Here is an 11,353-nt window from a genome sequence, read left to right as displayed (position 1 = left end):
GCTACTTGGGAGGCTGAGGCAGGAGACTCGCTTGAGCCAACTCCCAGGAGTTGGAGGTTGCTGTGAGCATGATGCCATGGCACTCTACCCAGGGGGTATAGCTTGAGGCTCCGTCTCAAAAAAAAAACAACAAAATAAAACAAAACAAAAACAACAACATTGCATTGATGGGGTTGAGGAAATGCTACACCAAAATATGACTGTAGATCAGAATATGTCACTCCCAGAAATGCCTGTTTGACACAGGATTATTTTGAGTTAATTAAAAAACAGGAAATGCAGGAGAAGTTCTGAAAACAGAGTAGGTGTCTTTTTATAAAAGAAATTTACAACTATGGGTGGTAACTGTGGCTCAGTGAGTAGGGCACCAGCCCCACATACCGAGGGTGGTGGGTTCGAACCTGGTCCTGGCCAAACTGCAACGTTATGGTGGGCGCCTGTAGTCTCAGCTACTCGGGAGGCTGAGGCAAGAGAATTGCTTAAGCCCAAGAGCTGAGGTTGCTGTGAGCTGTGATGCCACGGCACTCTACTGAGGGCAGCAAAGTGAGACTCTGTCTCAAAATAAATAAATAAATTTACTACTATGTATGTATAATAGAAATCTCTATTTGTAAGTCTCTCTCTCTCGATCATGATAAGAGGGATGACTCTAAATCACTGAAAACTCTTACTAATATCAAAAGAAAAGAAACTGAATTAAATCTCTAATGAACCTTATCTTTATTTGTGGTGCTCATCTTGCCCACTTTACCCTTCTCTCTTTCAGCAGAGATTTGCTCTGTTCCTGGATATCTTCCATGTAGACATGAGGTGTACATGTTAATAAACTTATTTGTTTTTCTCTTGCTAATCTCTTTTGTTAGAAGTCTGTCCCAACCGATAACTATGAAGGTTAGAGAAAAAATTATTTTTTTTCTCCTTTATAGCATTGTATTTAAAAATATATAGAAGCCACACAAATCCTGCAAAATTGATCTTGTTTCTGAGCTACCAGTTTGCCACCTGTACTTATTAATCCTAAGAAAATGGATGCGAAAACCAAAGTAGGGAGGCTATAAATTGCTTTGAGCAGAGTCACACAGTGATGAGTGTGGAGCTTACCACATGCTGGTTCAGGATGAGGGGACACTTCTTAACTACCAGCTCTGCCTGATAGCAATCTAGTCATCAGCTGTCTGATATGGCCTCTTTTCCTGGCTTGCTGACAGCCACTTTCTCACTGTGTCCTCATATTGCCTTTCCTCAGGTGCTTGTGGAGGCCATAGCAGACGTCTCTTCTCGTGCCACAGTAATCCCATCAGATCAGGTGCAATCTCTTTGCTCCCATCAAAAGGCCCAATTCAGAAAAATTCATGGATGAGGCTGAGGCTGAGCCAACTGAAGGAAACCTAGAAGGCTGTAATTAGATCAGGTCTAGGAATCCTGGGTTCTAACCCATTTACCCTGTCTGGGCCCTGGGTTCATTATCTACACAGTGAGATGTGGAGCGATGTGGGGTGGTCAGATAATGATTGAGGATCTCAAAACTCTCCTCCAGCTCTGGGATTAAGAGAACCTGAGGCAAAGTTGAATATCCTGGGACATCCTCAGTTTATTTTATTATTAGTTGGTTTTTTTTTTTTTTTTCTGAGACAGAGTCCCACTCTGTTGCCCTGCCTAGAGTGCCATGGCAGCATTATAGCTCACAGCAACCTTAAACTCTTGGGTTCAAGCAATACTCCTGCCTCAGCCTTCCAAGTAGCTGGGACTATAGGTGTTGGCCACCTAGGCCCAGCTAGTTTTTCTGTTTTTTGTAAAGATGGGGTCTTGTTGTTGCTCAGGCTGGTCTTGAACTCCTAAGCTCAAGGGATCTTCTCATCTTGGCCTCACAGAGTGCTAGGATTACAGGCATGAGCCACAGCACCCAGCTGGGGCAGCCCCATTTTAGAGGCTGTTCTTGTTAAGGAAAAGAACTTAGATGTGCACATCACTTTTCAGGAATCAAAGTCTTCCAAGTACAGCTGACTGCATGGTACAGACGGTAGAAGTTTTCTCCTTTTTTTTTTTTGAGACAAAGTTTCCCAGTCTGGTTTCAAACTCCTAGGCTCAGGTGATCATTACATTACAGCCTCCCAAGTAGTTGAGACTACCACTGAGCTGGCTTGCTTTCATTTTTAAGACAAGGAATTGAGGCCCAGGTAGATGTGGTGATTAAAAAGCAGAAAGACAAGCTTAGTGCCCATAGCTCAGTAAGGAGGGCGCCAGCTATATACACGGAAGCTAGCGGGTTCAAGCCTGGCCCAGACCTGCTGAACAACAATGACAAATGCAAAATCCAAAAAATAGCCGGGTTGTGGCAGGCACCTGTAGTCCCAGCTACTTGGGAGGCTGAGGCAAGAGAATCGCGTAAGCCCAAGAGTTTGAGGTTGCTGTGAGCTGTGAAGCTACAGCACTCTACTGAGGGCAACATAGCGAGACTCTGTCTCAAAAAAAAAAAAAAAAGATGAAGAAGAAAAAAAGCAGAAAGTCAGCAGGTCTGGGTTTAAGTTCCAGTTTAGAGACTGAACAGCTGTGTGGCCTTAGGCCAGTGAGTTCCCTAGCCTCAGTTTCTTTACCCATAAATGAGACAATAAAAGAACAGATTTTATGAAGACAGAAAATTAAGCTCATTGAATGGATCAATTATAATAATGCATATCAAACACTTTGTACAAGCCTATGTTATGAATATTTGTGTCCCCCCAAGTTCTCATTCGTATGTTGAAGATCTAATCACCAGTGGGGTTGTTTGGAGATGAAGCCTCTAGACAGGAATTAAGAATAAATGAGACAAGAAAAAGATTAAATAAGGCTCAGCACCTGTGGCTCAAGTGGCTAAGGCGCCAGTCACATACACCTGAGCTGGCGGGTTGAATCCAGCCCGGCCGCCAAACAACAATGACGGCTGCAACCAAAAAATAGCCGGCGTTGTGATGGACACCTGTAGTTACAGCTACTTGGAAGGCGGAGGCAGGAGAATCGCTTGAGCCCAGGAGTTGGAGGTTGCTGTGAGCTGTGATACAATAGCATGCTACCCAGGGCGATAGCTTGAGGTTCTGTCTCAAAAAAAAAAAAAAAATTAAATGGGGTCATGAGGGTGGGGCCGTGATCCCATAGGATAAGAGAAGAGACATCAGAGAGCCTCACTCTCTCTCCCCCTGAACCACCTCAGCACAACACTTGAAGAAAGGTCATAGGAGGGCACAAAGGGAAGGTTGCTGTCTGCGAGCCAGAAAGAGAGCCCTCATCAGAAATCAAATCAACTGGAAATGATCTTGGACTTTCCAGTTTCCAGAATTGTGAGAAAATAAATTCCTGTGGTATTTTGTTATGGCAGCCTGAGTGGACATCCTGGCACATCCAATTCCCCATAGTTATTGTTGTTATCTGTTGCTACTATTGCTTCTCTTGTCCAAAGTCCCATTAGAAGCAAGTAAGCCAGAGGCTGAGCCACATTGAGGAAACATATTCCTTGACTCACCAACCCATCTTCCTGTTTTGCAGTAGGAATACCCAGGGGTGTCCAACCTGTGGCCTGTAGGCTGGGCTGCGTGCCAACTTTGCAAGGACTCTTCTTGCTGGATATCAAAAAAAGTATGCATGGACCTTTTATTTTTTGCTAATAAGATTTCATTAATGTTTGTGTATTTAATATGTGGCCTGAGACAACTCTTAACTTTCCAATGATTGGCAGAAAAAAACAAAAGTTCATACACCCCTGCCTACTTCCTCTTTAGGACTCCCTGTCTCCACAGCTGCCTCTACATCATCCTCTCTATCTCTCTTTTTTTTTTGAGACAGAGCCTCAAGCTATCCCCCTGGGTAGAGTGCCGTGGCATCACAGCTCACAGCAACCTCCAACTCCTGGGCTCAAGCGAGTCTCCTGCCTCAGCCTCCCAAGTAGCTGGGACCACAGGCGCCCGCCACAATGCCCAGCTATTTTTTTGTTGCAGCTGTCATTGTTGTTTTTGGCGGGCCCAGGCTGGATTTGAACCCACCACCTTAGGTGTATGTGGCTGGTGCCTTAGCCACCTGAGCCACAGGCGCTGAGCCATCCTCTCTATCTCAACCACAAGGGCAGGGCACATGGTACAGCCCATGTAGAGGTCTGTATGTGTATGTGTAATCCAGGGGAAGGGAGTGTGTGGGCTATGCAGAAGAAGATCCCGTCCTTGATTATAAGAAGCAGGAAATTCTCTTCTGTCTCAAGTTTCCCAAGAACATCTCTAAGCTGTGGGAGATAAGCAGTGCTTAGGTAATTCTGAGATCAACCGTCCCTACCCCAGACAGGAAGAAGCAAGCCCAGGGCGTGGGCCTGGAAGAAAATCAACTGCCTCTTCCTAACCCAAATTCTCCCCTCAAGTGCACACTGGAGGTTCCTGGAGACTTCTGAATAACCTGAATCTCTTGCCTAGAACTCTAGAGGCTTTATAAATAGGTAAAGTACTTTATCACCTAGAGATGCCCCTCGCATAAACTAGCTCATTTTACCCTTACAAGAAAATAGCAAGTCTTACAGTTGGCAGGGCTGAGTCTTAAAGAGATAAATCTAGAGGTCTTTTTCCTGCAGCTTTTTGTCATCTACACATATGTATATGTCTCTTTTACTCAATAATGAAGACACAGAGTCAGCCTAACCCCTGTGTCCCACAGAGTACTGAACATAGGGCCTTATGCAATGCTATAGATGGTTGGCTAAACACCAATGACTAGATTAGAGAGAAATAAAGCAGGGTCTCCTGTCGGGGATGAAAGTGTTGCCACTGCTCTGAAGGAGCAGGCTTAAGCATCTTTTCTTCCAACCCAGTATGTTCACTCTTGGACAGCCACCTGCCATCATTTTAGTATTTCTTATATATCATTACTATAACTATCATCTATTGTCTACAGTTCTAAATCAAGTTCTTTCCAAATATCAATTCATTATTCCTCACATCCAGTATTATCAGCCCCATTTTACAGATGAGGAAACAGAAGCACAGAGAGACAGGTTAAGTAACTTGTGCAATGCTACACAGCCAGGAATAGTGGAGCTGGGATTCCAACTTGAGTGTTTATAACTTGAATGTATAATTTTCAAAGTTCCTTTACTTCTGTGAGCTTATCCTCACAACAGTCCTGGGAAGCAGACCCAAGTTTCCACTGCCCATCTAAGACCATGCTGCACATGGGGACAGATGTGAACTAAAACCTGGGTCTGTGGCTTGGCGCCTGTAGCTCAGTGGCTAGGGCACCAGCCACATACCCCAGAGCTGGCGGGTTCGAACCCAGCCCAGGCCCGCCAAACGACAACTGCAACCAAAAAAATAGCTGGGTGTTGTGGCGGACGCCCGTATTCCCAGTTACTTGGGAGGCTGAGACAAGAGAATCACTTAAGCCCAAGAGTTTGAGGTTGCTGTGAGCTGTGATGCCTCAGCACTCTACCCAGGGTGACAGCTTGAGACTTTATCTCAAAAAATAAAATAAAGTAAAATTAAAAAGTAGAAAAATAAAACCCGAGCCTCCTTGGGGCTCACTCTGACTTGCATTGGGAAAGGAAAGATGGGCTTACAAACTGTTTTGGGGAGAACCCGGACTGGGAGACTGGGGTGAATTCACTTCAGAGATGCTGCATTTCTACAAGAGAAGGGAAGGAGAACCAAGGAGCATGACTTGGTCAGAGACCAAGGAGCAGAGACTTTGCTCTGCATCTAGTTTCCATGTACACGGCCACCTTGTCTTTGCTCCTGCTGTTCACTCTTCTTGAAACACCTGCATCCCATGCCCTTACTCTAGCCAACTCTTCATGCTTTGTAAAACACTTGGATTTTTCTCTCTTCCAGGAACCTTTGTGCCTCTCTGAGGCTGGATCAAGTGATCTTCCTCTATGCTCCCGTAGTATCAGGTGATTTTTCTATATCATTATTAATGGGTCCAAGGATTGAGCTGGGGTGACAGTCCATCATAAGGAGAGGAGGCCAGTCCTGGGATCAAGGAGAAATGTTATTAGGAGGAAAGAGCAGAAAGGACTCTGGCCAGAAGTCACCTCTCTGTCACCCAGCTCCAAGAGGCTTTTATTAACCTTTATCAATATAGTTGGAATGCAGGAGGGGGTTGCTAGGAGAGTCATTCTCCTCTGCAGAGGGACTGATCCTTGTATTGGGGGCTAATCTTGGAGTCATTGCCTTCTGCAGAGGGACTGATCTTTGTACCAAGGTTCATCGTGGAGTTACTTCCCTCAGGAGCTGATTTTTTGCACTAGGAGCTAATCTGGGGGCCAGCAGGGTAGGGTGGAAAGTTACTGTTCTGTTACTTCCTAGGAATACTGGCCTTGAACCATTCCAGAAGTGTGTGTGGGGGGGGGGGCGTTGGGAGGCAGCTGTGATCATATAGTTTGGTTTCTGGTCTGTTTGCTCTAGCTGTCTTCTCAAAATGGCTGTACTCTTGTTTAAGTCCTGAGGATTCCCTCCCCACAATTATTAAAAATGCAGTGGCTGGCCAGGTGAGGTAGCTCACACCTGTAATCCAGGTACAGACGGGAGAATCGCTTGACGATAGGAGTTTGAGACCCGCTTGAGCAAGAGCGCTCTGGGTTCCGGTCTCTGCCTTTGCACAGAGCGATGACACTTCTAGCTGTGTTTGGGGACACATACTAGGCTCAGTTTGTACAAGGGCAGGGCAGAATAAGGGCGGCTGAGCAGCCTGTCTTTAAAAAGAGGCTCCTGAGGTCCATCCTGGGGCTTCCCCCACTCGACTGTTTTCCCAAATCCACATAGAGTGGGCACTTACTGAATATTAAGCCTAGTAAAGGACTGGATGATGGTCGACCAAATAAAAGCGAAAGAGAATCGACCTAACGCACCCCCTTGCGGTGCTCTGCCCCAAGCGACCCAGGAGAACGAACGTCGTTGCAGATCCGTCACCGAATGCTGGACAGCACAAAGGATCCCACTCTGCCTAAGGGAGCGGTCTTTGGAGAGCATGAGGTCTACGCTGCTCCCCACTCATTTTTCGAGCTGGGACACTGGGCTCATGATGGGAACTGACTTGCCCGGGGCCTCCGAGAATGCGCAAGAGAGGCTTAGGGCCGGGAGGCCGCCGCCGCATGGACCCACCGCGGAGCTGTGCCTGCGCAGCAAGCGTCCCTTCCTTCCTCAGAACGACTGTGTATTCTGGGTGGAGGGGAGGGGGATGACGAAGACCGAGGTTCCCGAGGCTTGGCGGAGATGGGCGGACCCCAGCTCCGCGTTCCCGCGCTCTCGCTGCCTGGTGCGCGGCGCCCCCCAGCGGGCCTCAGGGACCCGGCGACGCCGCGCGCTCCAGGGCCCGCCCCGGTCTCCCGACAAAGAGCGCACGTTCCGGGGCCCACCGAGCCGGCGATCTGGCCCGGGCCCAGCGAGTCCTCTCCTCGGCGGCCTTCTCGTTTCAGCCGAGCAGTAGGTAGAAGGTCTGCTCTGCACAGCTGTCGCGCCGGTGGCGCGGGGCGTGGGCGTGGGCGGGGCTTCCGGACCGAGGTCCCCCGGGCTGGGCTCACCGAGTCCGCGGGTTCGCGCACTGCCCTGCTGGAATCCGCCGGTGCCACACGATCGGTTCCGAGATGACGGCAAGCAAGCGAGTGGCGAAGGTAACCTTTTCCCGTGCCGTCCTCCCCCTACCCCCATCTCCTCCGCGGTTCTTTGAGCTCGTTTATATTTCTGGGCACCGGGGCTCTCTGAATCCCTATCATCCCCGCCTCCTACCCAGAGGAGCACTGGGTCTGCGAGAGCGGCCAGAGCTGGAGTTTGGGGTGGGGGCGGGGATTTCCTTAGTTCCTGGAGCTGTGCTGCCGGTGAAGATGAGCGGTTCCCCGGAACTCATTTCCATTTCATTTCTCCTGCCCGCAACTGAGGGCAACAATTGAGTGTGTATTAAGTGCGGGAAGGGTTCCTTGGCGTCTTGGTGCCAGGCGTTCTGCCGGTGGTAGTGGTGGGTGGGTAGGCTGTGAAAAGAGACAACCAGGGCAAGGTCCTTGCCTTGAAAATCCCATGATTTGATGCCTACATTACCAGAGTCCTCAGAAGTCGGGTGTTGATTAGGATTTGTGGGCAAAATTCTTCGGATATTCTCGGAGGAAAAGGTACCTACATGGACATGGAAAGCCTCCTGGAGTAGGTGGCTTTTATTCAGTGGTTCAACAAATCTTGAATGTCTACACGGGTTGATCCTGTTCTAGGAGGTGGGGGAGACACAGATGAACCAAAAATCCTGCCCTCTTTGAGCCTTCATTCCTATTAGAGGCACAATTTGAAACAAGATCTGAAGGATAGAGAGGAGGTAGTTTCCCCCCGGAGGTGGGAAAACCCAGGGTGTTTGGAGGACTGGAATGTTGCCAGATGTAGATAGATGGGGAGGAGGAGAAACCCTAGCGAGGTGGACCCGGCACCCTCTACCCCCCAGGCTTTGTGACTCTCAGAAGTAGGCTTCCCATCTGCAGAGTGGAGGGGCGGGTTCCAAGGAGGTGGGCTCCTTCAATCTGCAGACAGGAAGGGCAGGCGCAAGAGCTAAAGGGGTTGCCTGGTACTCTTAGCCTCTGAGAAGAAAATGGTCTCAGACTGGGCACTGACAGCTGGGTTGGCCCAGAACTGAAATCTTCAGGCTGACACCAACATGGACGGAGGGTCCTTCCCACCAAGTAGGAAAGAGAGGGCAGCCACTATTTATTATACTGGCTCCATGAAATGCCAGTTTACATCAGTTATCTTTTCATCTAATTCTCACAGCAACTCTATAAGTGATATGCCTCCATTTTACAGATGAGGAAATTGAGGCTCAGAGAAGCTAACTTGGTTGTCTGGGGTCATTCAGTAAGGCGTGATGGTGCTGAGATTTGAGCCCAGGCTGGTGGGTCTTCAGCCTGCAGGTTATTTTAATAGCCTCTCTACTTTCATTTTCTGTTTCTCTGAAGTCAGGTGATTTCCAAAGAGGGGAGTGTCCTAGCTTTGGTTTCAACTTTCTTAGGCTTTGGGTAAAATTCACTTGTAGCAGGTACAGTCCGTATGTTCCTAGTTATATTAAAATCAGAAAAATGTCTCTTCCAGATGTCTGTCCTGCCTTGGCTTCATTCTTGTCAAGGAGTCACAGATAATACTGAAATTAGAACTTTCAGTAACAGATGGTTCTAGTTGGGGTTAAGATAAATGAGAGGCCATAGACTCTGGGCAGAAGGCACCAGAAGGAATTTGTTAGCTGAACAGAAATGGAATATAAGCTGAAGGATAAGAGGAGGCAGTGAAGTGTGTTTATTTGTTGGGTGGGGGAAAGTTCAGGTGATCTACAGTGATGAAAGGGCCTCACCCCACCTGTTGGTTTGGGAAACTTTCTCTCTGCCTTTCTTTACACAAGAGTTTCTCAATCTTGTCACTATTGATATTTTGGGCCAAATAATTTTTTTTAGGATGTTTATCAGCATTTTTGGCCTCTACTTACTAGATGCCAGTAGCATTCCCCCCATTTGTAACAATGAAAAATGTTCCTAGACGTTACCAAATGTGCTCTGGTGGGTAAAATTGCCCCCAGTTAGGACCACTGATTTATATTATTGACTGTTCAGAGGAATGTGACCTGCCCTTGAATGTCTTTTTATCTACCTCCCACAAAAAAGGTCTGTCGTCCTTCAAAAGGGGAGGAGTTTCCCTTGACCAAATACATTTGAGAAGTACTGTGTGCTGTGAGCTCACATCTTGGAGGGTAATAGCATATGAAAGGCTTAAGGAAGTCCTAGAGTAAAGAAACCTCTTTACCCTAGTTTTCCCAAACATACTTGACTGTGGAACTTTTTTCCTCTAATAACTGTTAACTTTCCGCAGGACACACTGTACACATTTGCTCTAACTTGGTGCCTCTCCCCTTCTCTTCATGGTGGACTCCTATTCATTCTGCGTGGCCCAGCTCACAGTGTACACCTTCTGTGAAGCCTCCCTGCTCCCCTCTGATTGCCTTCCCTTCTTTGTATCCACACTCATTGTTTATATTCATGTTTTGTCTATTACTCCCCTGAAGTTCTTGAGGGCTGGGCCCTGTCTTAGTTAAGTGTCTATAGAAAATGCTCAGTAAATGGCTATTGGGAGAATTCAGTGATGTCCAGGTGAATGGGCCACATTTCTAGGAAAGTGAGTCGCTGCTCATCCCCTTGTTTCTCTGATTGGTGCATAGAGTATTTCTCCACTGTTGTCTGCCTAAATCATTCTCCTCCCCCAGCCCTGGTCTGGCAGCTTCTGGAGGGGTGGGATGATGTCTTTGCTGTGTTCTTTCTGTGGATGCAGATGGAAGGAAGAACAGGGAGGAATTATGGCCTACTGACTTTCTAGGAAGAAGGCAAGAGGGCAGAGGTTAAATATTTTGCTTTCAAGAGAAAAATTTCCTAAGAGAGTTTACTGCCAACTTTTAACATTGAGAAGAATATCTTCTCTCTACATCTAGTACATGCAGAGTTGTGATGTGGCCAAAGTCAGATAATTTACTTATAGCACTCGGTGATGTGTCAGATATATGTATACTGAATGCTCGGAAATGGAGGCCCTGCCGTTGCCAGCTTCTGGCCCTAGGCAGCCTGCTGCTGATGGCAGGGGGCTGACGTAGGGAGGCCTGGGCCAACTGCCACTCACTGTGCTTTCTGCAGGAGCTGGAAGATCTCCAGAAGAAGCCTCCCTACTACCTACGGAACCTGTTGAGTGATGATGCCAACGTCCTGGTGTGGCATGCTCTCCTCCTGCCTGTGAGTGTCTGCGGGGATCATGACTTTGGACGGGGGATGACTTAGGCCAGGGGCATGGACAGGGAGGGTTAGGACTGGGCCTTAGGGTCCTTTCTCTGGGGTTATCATTGGTTGGGGGTCTCTCTCTGGATCGATTGCTTTGGAGGTCCAGGAAGACTGATGAAGATGCTAAAAGTCTTTTGGACTTAGTAGTAGACCCCATCCTCTAACTGGGAACCACCAGGACCACCATAGAGATTCAGCAGACAAACAGCATCAAAGAGAGGAAGAAGTAAACTTTACTTGGATCTTTGTCAAGGGCTAGGGATGAACTTCCAGGTTCCTGAAGTTAGTAGAATTTGCTCCCCTAAACCTAAAATGTTATTTTCTTTTAAAGACTTATTTCAGAAAATTACTATTACATATGACAACATAGTTAGCTTGTTACTACTCCATTTTTCTCCATTTGTTATTTGATATCATCTTGATAAAATCTCCCTTTGAGGCTCGGCGCCTGTGGCTCAAGCGGCTAAGGCGCCAGCCACATACACCTAAAGGTGGTGGGTTCGAATCCCCAGCCCGGGCCCGCCAAACAACAATGATGGCTGCAACCAAAAAATGGCC

The 11,353-nt window shown here is 47.6% G+C and overlaps 1 protein-coding gene across 1 annotated transcript in view; it reads left to right on the top strand.

The window, feature by feature from the left end:
* The first annotated feature begins 7,472 nt into the window (after nucleotides 1–7,472).
* Nucleotides 7,473–11,353, top strand: part of UBE2L6 (ubiquitin conjugating enzyme E2 L6) — a 12,996-nt gene continuing 9,115 nt past the window's right edge. The window contains exons 1-2 of the mRNA XM_003801386.3: nucleotides 7,473–7,621; nucleotides 10,655–10,750. Coding sequence (XP_003801434.1) covers nucleotides 7,595–7,621; nucleotides 10,655–10,750 — 123 coding nt within the window. The 5' untranslated portion in view covers nucleotides 7,473–7,594. The remainder of the gene's footprint in view (nucleotides 7,622–10,654; nucleotides 10,751–11,353) is intronic.

Source organism: Otolemur garnettii, unplaced genomic scaffold (assembly GCF_000181295.1).
Source record: "Otolemur garnettii isolate 467f Iridium unplaced genomic scaffold, OtoGar3 scaffold00209, whole genome shotgun sequence".
Classification (NCBI taxonomy): domain Eukaryota; kingdom Metazoa; phylum Chordata; class Mammalia; order Primates; family Galagidae; genus Otolemur; species Otolemur garnettii.
The sequence above is the reverse complement of the archived record's forward strand: the minus strand, read 5'-3'. Positions and strand labels throughout refer to the sequence as shown.